This window comes from Pleurodeles waltl, chromosome 4_2 (genome assembly GCF_031143425.1).
Source record: "Pleurodeles waltl isolate 20211129_DDA chromosome 4_2, aPleWal1.hap1.20221129, whole genome shotgun sequence".
NCBI classification, from domain to species: Eukaryota; Metazoa; Chordata; class Amphibia; order Caudata; family Salamandridae; genus Pleurodeles; species Pleurodeles waltl.
In genome coordinates, this window is record NC_090443.1 from 512,424,034 (window position 1) to 512,439,829 (window position 15,796).

Consider the following 15,796-nt stretch of genomic DNA (forward strand, 5'->3'; position numbering starts at 1 on the left):
TGAAATTAAACATATCAAAACGCAGTTACTCATTTTAGCCAAAAGATAATATGATCAGTTGAATGTAATCAGATTTTAAAAGCCCTCAGGGGAGGCTGGTGGCATTTGAAAGTGGTGGGGTGTAAAAGTTTTGTATGAGTGTGCTACGGTGAGCGAGCATAGTGAGCCTGACCGCTATAAAGGGTACTTTGGGTGATTTTAGCCTCCCCCAAGAAAATTTTGAGGAAAAAAGGGGGCAAATTGTGCATTTTCAAGCATATTTGAGAAAGCAAGACGATTAATAAATCAGTTGTGAAAGTGTAGTTATGACATCAATAAAGACCTTTCATATGATAATGACGAAGGTAGCTGCTTTTTCACTGTAACCACAGAACTTCATAACAGACTTTGAGATAACACTGATGAGTGCCTCAGATGTCCTTATTTATTGATATAAATTTACAAATAAAATCTATCGAGGAAACAAAAGTTATTGTGATTTGTCGGAGAGGACACAATGAAACAACAAGGAATAAACACTAAAGGGTAGTAGAGCACTCTACAAAGTACTTTACGAGATGAAGAAATATGCATCTCTAGTAGTGGGTGACCATAACATCTACATCCAGGCCAATTCAAACAACAGTATTTTCAATGCAGCCTCTCTCTACTTCACACTGCCTGTACCACAGCAAGATTTTCGCACACTTTACCTTACAAAATACTCTTAGGGCCAGATGTAGTAAGCTGTTTGCATGGTGCAAACTGCGAAAATTGCAGTTTGCGCTATGCAAACAGCCTTCTGCAATGCACATTCACAATTTGCGAGTCGGTACCGACTCGCAAATTGTGAATGCGACTCGGAAATAGGAAGGGGTGTTCCCTTCCTATTTGCGACTCGCATCGCAATGCAGAATTGCTTTGTGACCGCGAATGCGGTCGCAAAGCAATTCGCAGTTACCACCAGTGTCACACTGGTGGTAACTCATTCGCAAAAGGGAAGGGGTCCCCGGGGGACCCCTTCCCCTTTGTGAATGTTGCCCAAAAGGTTTTTTCAGAGCAGGCAGTGGTCCAATGGACCACTGCCTACTCTGAAAAAACGAAACCAAATGGTTTTGTTATTTTTTTTATTTTGCAACTTGTTTTCCTTTAAGGAAAACGGGCTGCAAAATAAAATAAAAAAACTGCTTTATTTAAAAAGCAGTCACAGACATGGAGGTCTGCTGACTTCAGCAGGCCAGCATCCCTGTGAGTGCAGGGACTCGCTATGGGGTCGCAAAATGCGACCCACCTCATTAATATTTATGAGGTGGGTCTTTGCGACCCCATAGCGAGTCGCAGACGGTGTCTGAGACACCGTTCTGCATCTGCGATTTGGAAATTGTGAGTCGCACAGACTCGCAATTTCCAAATCGCAAATGCGGAAGTTGCTACATCTGGCCCTTAATTTTTAAATTGTAGTGAGTATTAGTAACCAGCACTACTGCAATCTCAGGGAGTCTGTTACCAGACTCTGGGGGTCATTTTGACCTCGGCGGTCTGTTTCCAAGACCGCCGAGGGACCGCCGTGCGGAAGACCGCCAGTGGTGGCGGTTTGCCGTTTGGCCTATTAAGACCTTTGGCAGCTCTCCGTCCTTTTACGGACGGAGAGCCGCCAACAGCCATACTGGCGGGCGGCGGGGAAGTGGAGGTTGCTCCACCTCCACCGCCACGCCAACAGAACCCCGCCCAGCGAATCACGTCCTGTGATTCGGCATGGCTGTGTTCTGTTGGCGGTGTGGTGTCGGCAGAGCAGCCCCCATGGCTCCCGTCCCCTCCCGGAGGATTGTCGGACCAGGTGAGTCGATCGTCCGTGAGGGCAGGGGGCTTGGGGGGGGGGTTGTGTGTTGTGTGCATGCATGGGGGTGTGCATGTGTGTATGTAAAGGGGGTGTGTGAGTGCATGTATGCTTGCGGGGGTGTTGTGTGTTTGGGAATGAGTGCGTGTATGTCTGTAGGTATGTCTGTATGGATGTGTGCGTGTATGTTTGAATGTGGATGTCCGTGTCTGACTGTGTGTGTGGATGTTTGCATGTATGTCGGTGTGTGTGCGTGTATGTGTGTTGGTGGTGCCTGCGTGCATGTCGTGTGTGTATGAGTGATGTTATGTTGGGGGTCGGGGTGGGGAGGGGGGGTCCTGCCACCTTTGGGGGGTGGCAGGGGTGGTGGGGGGTAGGGGCGGGAGTCGGGGTGGGGGTGGGGGAGACCCCTGTCAGTGCCAGGGAAGGAATTCCCTGGCACTGATAGTGCTTACCGCCATGGATTTCATGGCGGTTTCAAACGGCATGAAATCCATGGCGGGCAGCCGGGTCAAAATACCGCCGGTGGTATAGTGACGGCCGCCGGGCTGGAGACCCTGGTCTCCAGCCCGGTGGTCGTCTCCGCCTTGGCGGGCGGAACGGAGAACCGGCGGATGACCATGGTCATAATACAAAAAAAAAAGACCGCCAGCCTGTTGGCAGTCGTACCGCCGCTTCTCCACCTTCCGCCAGGGTCATAATGACCCCCTCTGTGTTTTTGTCCTGACAAATAGTTTGAATTTTATTGCTTGCGTTTGAAAGTCCCTGCTTTCAGCAAACCTGTTTATGTAGGCTGCATGCAAGCCATTTGTCAGGTCATAAATACAGCACACAGCAGAGCTGTAAACTGTTGTGGAGGGAAATCTAGGACACAGACACGAGTCACACAATATATTCATTGTGAAAATGTGATTCATGTACATGCAAGCGAGAGGTGAAACTACAAGAATTTTCACAGTTTTATCGATCATCCCTCAGAGAGAGAGGACCCTGTGACTCTTGTCATCTTCAATGAGATTTCAGACTAGCACAAATAGGGCCAGGCAGGGAGCCCAAAGCAGCGCTGGCAAATTTTTTCAGACCAGCCCCCAAAGGGTGCATAGTGAGTGCAGTGAGTAAGCCTAACTACTACAAGGAGGGCTTGGGGGGTTTCCCGCAAGACAATTTGCTCAAAAATGGCGTATCAAACAATACATTTTTCATTATATACTCAATTATATTAGCTTTTAAAGCATTGTAAATGATTAAGCAGTGGTTCCCAACCTTTTGACTTCTCTGGACCCCCATTTATCAGTACTGGAGCCCGGGGACCCCCACTGAATCATTATTGGAATCCGAGGACCCCCACTGAGTCATTACTGATAGTTGGAACCTAATATTATAAAATTTTCTAAGCAGTCGCGGACCCCCTGAGAAGGCTTCGCGGACCCCCAGGGGTCCTCGGCCCACAGGTTGGGAACCACTGCCTTAGAGTGCACCAGGATTCAATCTTTGTTTGGGTACGTCAATGATTCCTTCACTATGACTCTCCAACAGTGCCCCTCATCTCTCCATAGCCCCTCTCTCATATGTATTTAATTTGTGTTATAGCGCCTCTCATACCAGTGTAGGGTGTCAGACCACTTTACATCACACACAAATACAGAGAGAATGAATCATGTGTAAATCAGTGTATAGAAAATATTACATAAGACAAAGGGGAGACAAGGTGTAGGATTCCTGTCATCCATACTGGTAGGCATTTGTTAAGATTGCTTAGTCTTGAAAAGCACAAACCCAGGATTCAGACCATAACACAGTGGTTAGTGTTAGTTTTGCTAGTAAGAACTTATTTCTAACCAAACAACCCTTTTTAGTAACAGGATAATAAAAGACTCAGAAAAAAACAACTTTCTAATCTGTACCATGCAGTTTCCATGCAGCTGTTTGATGGCAGTTCACAGCTCACTGTACTAGATAACTTATGAGCTGCCAGTAACAAAAGGATCTCTCTGACAAAAGCAGTATCCCATTGAGCTATGCACATAAAATACTATTCTGTGATCTGCATAGTACACGTTCTTTGCAGCAGGCATATTAACCCTCTGTGCTACCTTAGATGAGTCAGAACTGCCTCTAGACAAAGCCTCGATCTCTCTCCAGCAGGCACATTAATCACCAGAGGCATCATGGCACTTTTATTGTTGCCTGAAAGCTACTGGATGTGCAGGGAACTCTGTAGCAGGTGCTTTCAAAAGAACTTCCGCCTACAAAACTGGCCTCCCACCATAACAGCCTCCAGGACAGGTACGGCCAGTCCAGTCTTGAGCACAGACTTCCAGTATTCAGACATGCAGTGGATAAAACATCCTTTCAATGGCCTGGTGTTGATGCGATGATGCATAAATAAGCAATAGGCTACAACAGCATCTTGTGACAAGTTGGATACCGTCTCAGGAAGGATCCAGCCATTGTTAAAAAGTTCACTTCCTGTCACCACCATCAACCTCTTGTCTTCAGGCAGAGAAGGCGTGCTTTCATCGATTGGATTTAGAGCCAAAATGCCTCCAAAGTCAGGAAATGCATGCAAAAATACGTACAACAAACAATACATTTTGTTTCTAGTAAGCACATGCTGGTCGCTTTAAGAACTCTGTTCCATGTGTGTGATTCGGCACCCTACATTTATTTTTTTTCCTTTGCATGCATGGATTCCTCATGCGCAGAGAATTTCTGTCTTCCCTTTGTGTAAATGGTATTTGCTGCTGATCGGTGAGATGATGTCCTTAGATTTCAGAGACTTTTGCTAAAGAAGCAATCCAATAATTAGTCACGATCATCATCCAAATCATCCTCTTTAACTGTAACCTTTGCTTCCGCGCTTCTGTTGAGGACTGGGAAAGCTGACCTGTGAACACAAAAGGGACCCCCTGCTGCCTCATTTTATTCTCCGGCAGCAGCGAGGCCCCTAATCTTCTTACTGCCCAGGATGCTATCATACGAAAGACCCGTTATGTATTGAAAGCAATAGGTCCTAAAAAAAGGGGTAGGTATACTGTGCTGGTTAGACGCACCTATTCTCACACTTTCCTTCATGCTCATGCGCAGCAAAAGGCCTGACACACCATGTTTAGAGTAAGCCTCTGCGTACTGCACTCTAATACTGTCCTAACTATAACCGATGCCCACCTCCCTGCAATCTGAAGAGGAGCGCCTACGAAGCTGATGTGAAGCACCGTGTATAGGGCCGTATTTATACTCCGTTTGCGCCGAATTTGCGTCGTTTTTTTCGACGCAAATTCGACGCTAAACTAACGCCAACTAACGCCATATTTATACTATGGCGTTAGAGGCGTATAGCGCCAAAGTTCCCGGAATGTGCGTCATTTTTTAGCGTGAACCCCTTCCTTGCGTTAATGATATGCAAGGGAGGCGTTCCCGTCTAAAAAATGACTCCCAGGCCTTTACGTGGTATTTATACTCCCGGGCAAAAGAGACGCCCGGGAGTGGGCGTGGCTAAAAACGGCGCATTTGCGCCGCTTTTTAACGCCTGGGTCAGGCATGGCGTTAAGGGACAAGTGGGCTCAAAATGAGCCCAGAGTGCCCTCCCCTGCCCCCAGGGACCCCCCCTGCCACCCTTGCCCACCCCAGGAGGACACCCAAGGCTGGAGGGACCCACCCCAGGGACATTCAGGTAAGTTCAGGTAAGTATTATTTTTTTTTTTTAAATAATTTTTTTTGGCATAGGGGGGCCTGATTTGTGCCCCCCTACATGCCACTATGCCCAATGACCATGCCCAGGGGACAGAAGTCCCCTGGGCATGGCCATTGGGCAAGGGGGCATGACTCCTATCTTTACAATGATAGGAGTCATGTTGATGGGGGATGGGCGTCGTTAAAAAATGGCGCAAGTCGGGTTAAGACGATTTTTTTGCCTCAACCTGACTTGCCCCATTTTAAGACGCCCTAACGTCATTTTTGCCCAACGCCGGCGCTGCCTGGTCTACGTGGTTTTTTTCCACGCACACCAGGCAGCGCCGGTCTGCTTGCGCCGGCTAACGCCATTCCATAATGGCGCTTCAGAATGGCGTTAGACGGCGCAAATTTTTTTTACGCTAAACTGCGTTAGCGCAGTTTAGCGTCAAAAAGTATAAATATGGGCCATAGTGTGCAACACAACAAATAGAAACATCTATGTGGCAGTGATGGATAATATGTTGTTGGCTACTCCCCATTTTTAATAGATGAATAGAGACTGACTGGTGTAATCAGTGGCTCTGAGTTCACTCTTTTGTCCCCCTGGTACAAGCGTTTGTGGCCAGGTGGCGTGTGAGGGTGCAGTGCTTACCTGTCCAGTGGGGGTCGATGAACAACGAGACTCTCGCTGGGGCTTGTATGGGCGGGAGATGAGAGGACGCCTAAACGCCACAGATGGCTCCGGGTAATAAACACTCCTCTTGGGCACTTTCTACTACAAGAACAGTCTTTGACTCGGGTCTGGGCCGGGTGCCAAGTGCTGTGTAAAGGCAGGTTTGCAAGAGCAGCACGGGGTGGAAGGGGAGACAGGGGAGGTTTGGCGCATCCTGAAAGCCCAGAGCAGGCACAGGATGGCTAGGGGGCTTCGCTCTTTAGGGTCAGTTTACTTTGTGGCAACGGGCACCATCAATTCTAATCACACTGTCAACATGTTTTCCTTTTGGCATCTCTACCTGGTGCATTACTTCGTTCCTCTGTGAACCTTAGCTACTTTCTTAAAAACTAGGGCGAGTTAAAAGAACGATGTGACCATTATACACTGGAGGAATTCAGGTAACAATACTGCAGCATATCCCGTTCAAATCACAGGCACTGCTCCTGAATGGCAGGCGCGACTGACGCGAAAGGGTGAAATTGAAAGTGAATACTAACATGTACGAAACTTACCCGTGTGGAAGCAGGAAGCTGAATTAAAATCAATGCGTGCCAGTGCCATACCTGCAAAATGAAAGCTGCTGCCTGTCTCTCTTTATGTCGGCACTGCACGAAAAGGGCAGAGTGAGAGAGACAGCCTCCTCCCACCCGCGCTGCCTCAGACACACTGCTCCAGAGGCCCCAAGTAACTGTTACCTCGTCAAAGCCAATCCAGACGTTGCTCCTGCTGTTACTGCAGCGACTGGATTGGCTGGGGCAGGGAACCTCAACGCTCATTACTGAGCCTGAGGGTTGTGGCCACGAGTCACCCTGGGCTCCAGTTTGTGCAAGGGAAGACTTTGTGCCGGCCTCTAGTGTGCATGTCTGGCTGGCCGGAGAAAGGCATCCGTCCAACCAGACATGCGCACTTGGGCCCTCTGATGGTATCTGTCAATATTATTTCTAAGCCCCACTCCCTCTGGCTTCTTAAGGGACCCGCCTCATGGCTCGATACTGCACCCGGCCTGCGGCAGAATACAAATTACATAAAATGTTTAGAACTTTACTTATTTTCAATTTGGGTGATGGGGGTGGGGCAAAATATAAGTGGGGCAACGCCCCAACGCCTGAAGGGAGGCACCGCCCCTGAAAACCCTGTACCTCAGATTGTGTTGAAATGTGTAGAAATTCTATCTTTCTTGCAGCTACTTATAGAGTGGAAAACATAAGCATCTTGTTATAAATACCTACTTTCTGATGATCACTTTTCATTTTAGAAAAACATATCAGAAGGAAAAGGTAATTCATGTTTGCCTTGTTCAAACTACAACTTTAATTATCATGTGTGGCCTGCCTTTGTTGGTGTTATCAGTTTAAATAATATTTGCTTAGTAATATAAACATTTTGCAATTGAAACGACAATGCTGTGATGTACAGAACTTTGGGCCAGATGTACGAAGGGATCTTACCCATTCTGTGTCTATGGGAAAAAGCTTTGGTACATATGGCCCTTTGTTTTCTTAGCAAAGGCAGAATTTGGCCTTATTTGACCTCAACATTTCGAAATTAGTAGTTGACATGTTTTCACTTCTCATTGGCACAACATACAGTGAAATATGCACTGATGCTTTGTGTAGACACACTGCTCTTGAAGAGCTCCGAAGGAAGTCCTTCAATTAATTGTTTCATTCCAAGGTTTTTTTCTGATCTGTCCATTGTAGGTTTATTCATTTATAAGACTCTTATTATTTATGTAACTAGATATGTGCTAACAGGTCTGATGACATTAGGTCAAAAGAACCTGATTATCATTCATTTTAGGGGAGTAGTGATTCGATGGTGGTTTTATGTGGTGTTTTATAATGCTGCATTATGATTTGATGATGTGTGGGATAAAATACCCCATTCTGCATATTATAAGGATATTGCAAGTCTCAGAAGAGTTCTGTGACCGTATAGCAAGTTTAGAATTTAATATACTGGTAAACGGAAAAGCATGGTTTAGAAATACCAAGAAGTATGAGGTGGGGCTGGGATATGAATTAGACAAATTAAGGCATGAAGAACCACATAAATGCAGGGGTCGCCTGTTCACATATATCAGCTGACAGGGCACCAAGAAAATGGATTTAAGTGGTGTGAAATAGGATATCAATGGCTCAAGAAAACAGTCTATAGATAAGGACAATGTAGGGCTGGATATCCAGTTGTTCATGTTTTTGTCAGGACTATGGGATACTGACAATATTGTAAACAAACAAATGTCACACAATATTATCAACGGTTTGCTCCCTATCATATCATTAAAAATAGAGCCTTGCTCAACATTTCCTACTTGCAATGACAACTAATGTAGGTTTGAGATTTCAACAGTTTCTAATACAGCAGCAAAGCAGTCAGTATATTGCAGAGCACCCATAAAAATTCCGGTTTTGAGCAGTGTCTCTTTGGTGACAGATTTAACCCTCATTTTAATAGGAAAAGAAAACAAACTATATATTTTTCAACTATGTATGATGACTTCTTAGGGAGAAAAGAAGGAACTTTATTTCCCATGGATTATTGAATTTAACATAGATTCGTAATCTAATTAATAAATAAATAAAATTAGGATTCTATAGTTAATTTTAGTTTTATAGCACCAATCTTCCCATTTAGTTGCAGATATCTTTCAACACATCTGGGTTGCATGCTTACAACCCATTTGTTGAGAAAAAGATCTCTGGCAAAGGGCCCTTTAGAGGGGCGGTTGGGCATTGCTACACTGGCCCAACAAGGAGCATGGCCAGATGAAGAAGCATGACACTTTTGGGTGAGTGAGGGCCTGTGCTCCAAAAAGCTCACACTCCTAGTGACTTTGTTGGATCTGAGTATTTAATACCTTACCTAGGACAATCATTGGAATGTTACACTCTATTGATTTTGATGAAAGGCACCCTGAAAAGCACGGAGGTTAGCGGCGACCACAACCAGATGAAGTCCGAAGGATGAGCTAGACCTAATTTCTACAATCGAAGCAGGAAACAGTCTTGAACTGTTGTTTTGAGAAGATGAATTTGCTTAGGAAGACAGTAATGCACATGCTTTAGTAGTAGGCCTGTGTGCCTGTTTAAGAATGGCCATGCATTCTGCAGGCAGGTTACTGTACCTAAATTCTTGGACTGCAGGAGCCAAATGGCAAGATTTTGCTGTTTGCGGTTGAGATGTCTGAGAGTGCCTTGATTTTGGGAGATAAGATCCAACCTGTTGGGCAGCTTTCCGTGAGGCACTAGAGAGGGTGAGAAGTGAGGTGAACCAGGGCTTTCTGGCCCATGTTGGGTCTACTAAATAATGACTGAGGGATGCTTGTTGAAGCTTTCGAACCAAAAATGGGAAAAGCGGAAGAGGTGGACAAACTTAGGCAAATATCCCGGGCCAGTTCATCTCTATGGCATTGACCTCATGGGTTGTGGGTTAGGAAACCTAGAGGCAAAGTTTGGGCATTTGGCATTTACAGTGGTGGTAAACAGGTCTAGGAGGGGGAACCCCCAACTTTGGAAGTATGGGAGTAGGACCTGGGGGTGGAATTCCCACTTGGGGACTTATTGATGCATCCTGCTGAGATCTGCAACTCGTTTTCTGCCCTTGGTATGGACTGTATGAGGAGACAGACTGTGCAATGTATTGCCTTCCACCAGATGCCCTGGGCTAGAGCAGACAACTGAAGGGAGTGCGTGCCACCCTGTTTCTGCAAGTAAAACATGGCAGTTGTGTTGTCTGTCCGGACTAGAATCACTTTGCGTTGTAAGAGGGGAAGGAAGGCCTTGAGGGTAAGCTGGATGGATAGTTATTCCAAATGATTGATGTGGAGATCCCCTGATGGGGTGTCCACACACCTTGTAGGGTCATGTCCTGAACCATTGTTTTGAGAAGATGAATTTGTTTAAGGAGACTGTAATGCACATGCTTTAGTAGGAGGCCTGTGTGCCTGTTTAAGAACGCCCATGCATTCTGCAGGCAGGTTACAGTACCTAAATTCTAGGACTTCAGGAGCCAAATGGCAAGATTTTGCTGTTTGCGGTTGAGATGTCTGAGAGTGCCTTGATTTTGGGAGAGAAGATCCAACCTGTGGGCCAGCCTTCTGTGAGGCACTAGAGAAATGGTGAGAAGTGAGGTGAACCAGGGCTTTATGGCTCATGTTGGGGCTACTAAATAGTGAGTGAGGGATGCTTGTTGAAGCTTTCGAAACCCAAATGGCTTTGCTGGTGTGCTCCCCAATCAGTGAGCGAAGTGCACATAGTGATGGTCACTTGTAGAACTGGGTCCAGGAAGGGCCATCCTGCAACAGTTTTCTTGTATTCTAACACTCCAAAGAGTGATGAGTAAAGCCCCAGATCAATACTAGATCCTCCCACTGACCCTCCGCTTGCGACCTTTGTGCCATTAGGCACCCCTGCAGTGGACGCATGTGTAACCTAGCATGTGGGAATGCAATATGCCATCATCCCCAAGAGGCGCATGGCCTTTCTGACAGTTACCAGGAAATCTGTCTGAAAAAGAAGAAGTAGTGCTCGTAATGCTTGTACCCTTGCTGGGCTGGTGTACTTATTCCCTACTTGAGAGTATTGCCCCAAGAAAAGGTTTAAATTGCATGGGCTAGAGATGGGACTTGGTTGCATTGATGGTGAAGCCCAGATTGTGCAAGAGATGTAAGGTGGCTTGGGTGTGTGCGAGGTATTGTATCTGCGTGGCGATCTTGATGAGTCAATTGCCCAGGTAAGGAAACATGTGGACGTGGCCCTTTCTGAGGTGCGCGGCTATCACTGCAAGACACTATGTAAACACCCTGTGAGCTGTGGTTACTCCAAAGGGCAGCACTTTGAATTGATAATGCTGACCACTTACCACAAACCAAAAGAACCTTTGATATGCAGGGTGGATGGGTACATGGAAGTCAGAAGTCAAGTGACTTTTTATATTTATCACAGTCTTCTTTTTCATAAGCCTAGGGACATGGTTGCAAAACTGATTTGCGCTTTCCATTTTCATTAACACTGATGAACACTTTTTGATTACAAAGACACCTACGATCTAGAGAACATACAATAATGACTTCCACAAATTGCTATACTGTAGAGAACATACAATAACCATGACGTTCTCAACTATTAAGTAAATATGATAATGATGATTCTATTCAAAAGGAAGTGAACCTTTATTTTAAAATATTTTATATAACACTGTTTTGTAGAAAAAAAAAGAAAAACATGATTGAATTGAAAAAAAACAATTTAGTGATATAGTAGAGGACACCAACACAAGACATACCTGTACAAGACATTTGATAACAAATGAATACATCTAGGAAAATGGCTGCCAGAAATTGTTACCACCTCTTACAGTGTATTGACACCATACATTATGCTGATCCAGGTAGGCAAGTTGATGCTTCAGCACAAACACACATCTTTTATCTATTGCACAGTTAAGCTACTGGGCCGATTAATGCACTAATTACACTTTTATATGTATATATAGGACTGAGCCAGAGTACGGATTCACACAGAGAAATAATCTAAAGATTGTTGAAAACTGAAGCAAAAACATTAAATAGTTTACCTGATAGAACATACCTTTGAAGTGAGGCAGTGCACATTCGCCTTGCAGAAGCCCAAGCCAATGAACTACCCGCCACATTATTTGTTTTTACCATATCTAGCAGTTGTGTTTTACCACATCCACTCTCTGCATACAAACCATCCTAGAACCATGGATTTCTGGAAGAACTATCATAGGGTGCTAGTATATACAGTGTTTCAGAGGTGAATTGTTTTTCAAATCCATGTTGGATTCACTGTTGACATTGTTCATTTTATTGTAGCGTCAACATAAACTTCATTTCCATGTCACAAAGCTGCCATGATGGAATCATCATTGAAGGGGTTTGAGGTCACCATTCTTATTGCTTATTAATTTGGAGGGTTAGAGAAGGAGATTATATAAATAACAGATCACATAAAAATAAACTGATGGCATAAAAGTTGGGAGATGCAGAAACCGGCCAGGTCCAGTTGTTATAAGGGTACATAACTCATATAGGAATTTTTCACCCATGCTGGCATTTTACAAATCCTAGATAATGTATCTTTCCAAAACCAAATAATACGTACTGGTTTATTCTCTCAGCGCAACTTATTTAGCTCAGTGTCACTAGTTAGTGAACCACAGGTTTGCTATTAACAATATTTCTTGTAGGGTGCCAACTATGTCTCTGGCATTAAGATGTGCATTTCGAAAGGGCTTCTGTGTGCAGAAGAATTATTGAAATTCTGAGGCAAAAGTGTACCCAGATAACCAACACATGTCTATTCCATCTTTGTGGTAAACGAATTATGTAGCAAAGCCAACTTTTAGCAAGTACTTCTAAAAATGATATCTCTACTCTATGAAATGATGCATCTGATCAATGAAATAAGTGCCTTCTGGGTTGTGTGTAGATGCTACTGTGGATGATATTTCATCATAGTAAGGCAGAGCGGGCAGTGTAGGCTCAGTTTAGTTTATAACACACAAGGTTTTAATTCACACAAACACCTGTTAATGGCAATTGCTCTACCAGCCTCTTTACGAGAACTCCCATGTTCTGATGAGTTCTAACTAGTTGCCCTTATAATAGGTAGAATGGCCCTTCGTGCATTATTTGAAAAACAAATCTATATTTCCCAAGTATGTTTTTTAGTTTTTTTCAGCCAGGCAGTGACTGCTGTTACTGTATCCCCAGTGGCAGGAAGTCTCATAGGAAAGCAGCAGTAGATGAACCATGAGTATTGCTTGTCCGCGAGGGGTATGAGCAGACGTCACTGCAAGAGCCAGCTAAAAGGTATCAAAGAGGTAATTTCCACACCAAAACGAGGGCCATTTAACAAGAAAAAGGTTTCCCCTGAAATTAACAGTGCCTTCATAGTTAAATATTGACTGAAACCTGATCTTAAATGTGAAAGAGACGTTTAAATTGATGCTCATTGATTATAGTAGCATGTTATTTCGATAGAGGGTAGAGAACGGAGCTAGCAAAAAATATGCTTTTTTGCCATGCTCCTTCCCAGAAAACAAATTACGCATCAGTAATGTATATGGAAGCGTGCATCATCTCCTACACACACTGAGCATAATTTTCAGATATCCTATAAATTAAGGCAAATATTCTGATCAACTAACAAACTTTGTAGGCTCTAAGAACAGTCTGCACTAATTCCATCAGCAGTGGGCTCAAAATGATGGTATTCATAATCTGTACTGTGTCAGTTAAAAAAGCAACTGATGAATGACACATTGCACTACATTTGACCATTTTTAAGGCAAATATTTTGGTTGTTGTATGGTGTGCCTTTTCCCTTAAGACTACTGATCCAGTGTAATAAATAAAACTATAATGATCCCTCGTTCACTCTTTACTACCCGGCTCTGTGAAGCATTTACCCTGATCTGCCACTTAGGGAAGGCCACATTAGTAACAGAGCACCACAATCATATCACAAGGCTGAAACTGCTGTAGAGAAGGCAGAGTTCATCCCCATGGGCACCCATGAATGTGGCTACAATTCTTCGAGTAATTCCTGAAAGTGCATTTAATACGGATACGCAGACACAGCAATATACACAATGAAGGTAGTCTGGTATTCAATGGCTCTGTCCGCGCCATAGGATAGCGCTCTCACTTTCATCCTGTACGTCTCCGGCTCTCTCAGGGGCCTGGTAGTGAACAGCACACCTTTCAGGTTTTCATCTCTAATAGCAAAGGGTAAAGTGAGGTCCTCGTCCACCACCAAGAATGTGGTCCTAGGATGCATCACTCCATCTTGTGTATACGCCACTAGGCGGATCAGATCCTGATTGGCGGCAATCCCAAATGGAAGCGAAAGGAGCTTGTACTCCAAGGCGTAGGGACTTAGGGCACATTCCAGGTCATTGGGCGGACAGTTCTTTAGACAAAACCTGCGAATCAATAGAAAAACTCCGAATTATTTTAACGCCAATACAAACTTAATATTTGTGCATTCAAATGTATAATTATTACCAGTGCCAGATAGACTGAACAAGTTGACCGCTGCTGCTTATTACTGCAGTCAACTAAATGCACTTACCATCACTATGGAGAACTCGAACACAATCTAGCAATTGACAAACTGCTTACAAAATAAATTATAATTATTGCTACCCAGTCCTAACAGCTACTAATGCCTTCTGTTGTGACTTTAACTTCTGTCAATTGAACATTCGACAAGTATGGGCTTAAAAACATGAGTAAAAAAAGTCAAATTACTAAAACTATAGGACAAAGGATGTCATTTACAGTGAATCAGCAGTTCTGCTAACATGCTCAGTTAGAATATACCATGGCAGAGCATCACCTGGCCGCACCATGGTAGAAACTTCACTGGCAGCATGTCTGCTACGTGGCTGCTGGCTTCAGATCTTCAGAAGGCCTGTCCTTTCCATGGTCAGTCTTTGAATACACTTTATTTGTACTTCAGCCATAACAGGTGCGACGGTCTCGCACTTGAAAATAAAACAATGGTCTTCACAAGCAATCAAGGCCATTGAATTTTTTTGACTTTTAAAATATAAACCCTGGCTTTTGGGGTGTTGCTTCTGGAACCTCCATTTCATTTTTGCCGAAAAAGCTTTCTCTGCACTGTTTGAAGCAATTTTGACAAAATCGTTTAATGCATACGTTTTTTCTGCTTGCACTTTAAGGAATTATCATGATGAATTTCATTGGACTTTGGAAAACGGTGAAGATAATGTTCTCACATGTGTGCCGTCTTGTGTATACCTCTGCCTCTGGGAAATTATAATTCTCGGTGTTTATCCCCACTCACTTTTAAGCCTCTGTCAACCACAAATAGACAACTACAGTTTTGAAAAGAACAGAAGAACCCTTTCTCAATTTTACGTGTAGCCTATCTCTCAATGCCAACCTTTTGAACCAGGTTATGCCTCATCAGACCTGACCTAATCCCGGAAACAACAGCCAGCAACATTGGTGTCCGTCTTGTATGGCACTTTGTTTAAGTTCAGTGCACCGATTCGCTGCCCGTACAATTTAGCACGAAACACTGTAAATATAACTGAAGTCAAATAAACTCTGTATTAAATGGGCTCAGTTTCCAAAGCTTTGTCTGTGCACTGAAATGAAATTAAATGAGGGCTCTTATACAGCGCACTGCCACTTCGAGGAGTATCCTGGCGCTCCGCACCTCTAATGTCCAGTTTCAGCAGACCATTAAACCTGATTAAAAAGCCATGTTTTCATCTTCTTTCTGAACTAAGCAGTGTCTGAAATGGTCCGCAGCTCCAAAGGCAAGTTGTTCCAGGACCATGAAAGGAAAAAGACCTACCACCGGACCTAGAACGCTTTATCCTAAGGATTGTGCCAAAAAGGCATGGGCTGAGCACAGGCGCATAGAGGGGGCATAGAAACTAATCCTAACCCGTAGGTACCCAGCACCAGAATGATGAAGGGCTTTGTGGATCAAGACAAGAGTCTGAAATAAAATCCTCTTTTTCTACAGGGAGCCAATGGAGCACTCTAAGGTGTGGGGATATATGTGCCCTCGATGGCAAAGCAA

The 15,796-nt window shown here is 44.2% G+C and overlaps 1 protein-coding gene across 1 annotated transcript in view; it reads right to left on the minus strand.

The window, feature by feature from the left end:
- Positions 1-11,352: 11,352 nt before the first annotated feature.
- The window catches only part of HMCN1 (hemicentin 1), a 1,093,576-nt gene continuing 1,089,132 nt past the window's right edge, over positions 11,353-15,796 (minus strand). The window contains exon 107 of the mRNA XM_069232006.1: positions 11,353-14,159. Within this exon, the coding sequence (XP_069088107.1) occupies positions 13,793-14,159 (367 nt within the window). The 3' untranslated portion in view covers positions 11,353-13,792. The remainder of the gene's footprint in view (positions 14,160-15,796) is intronic.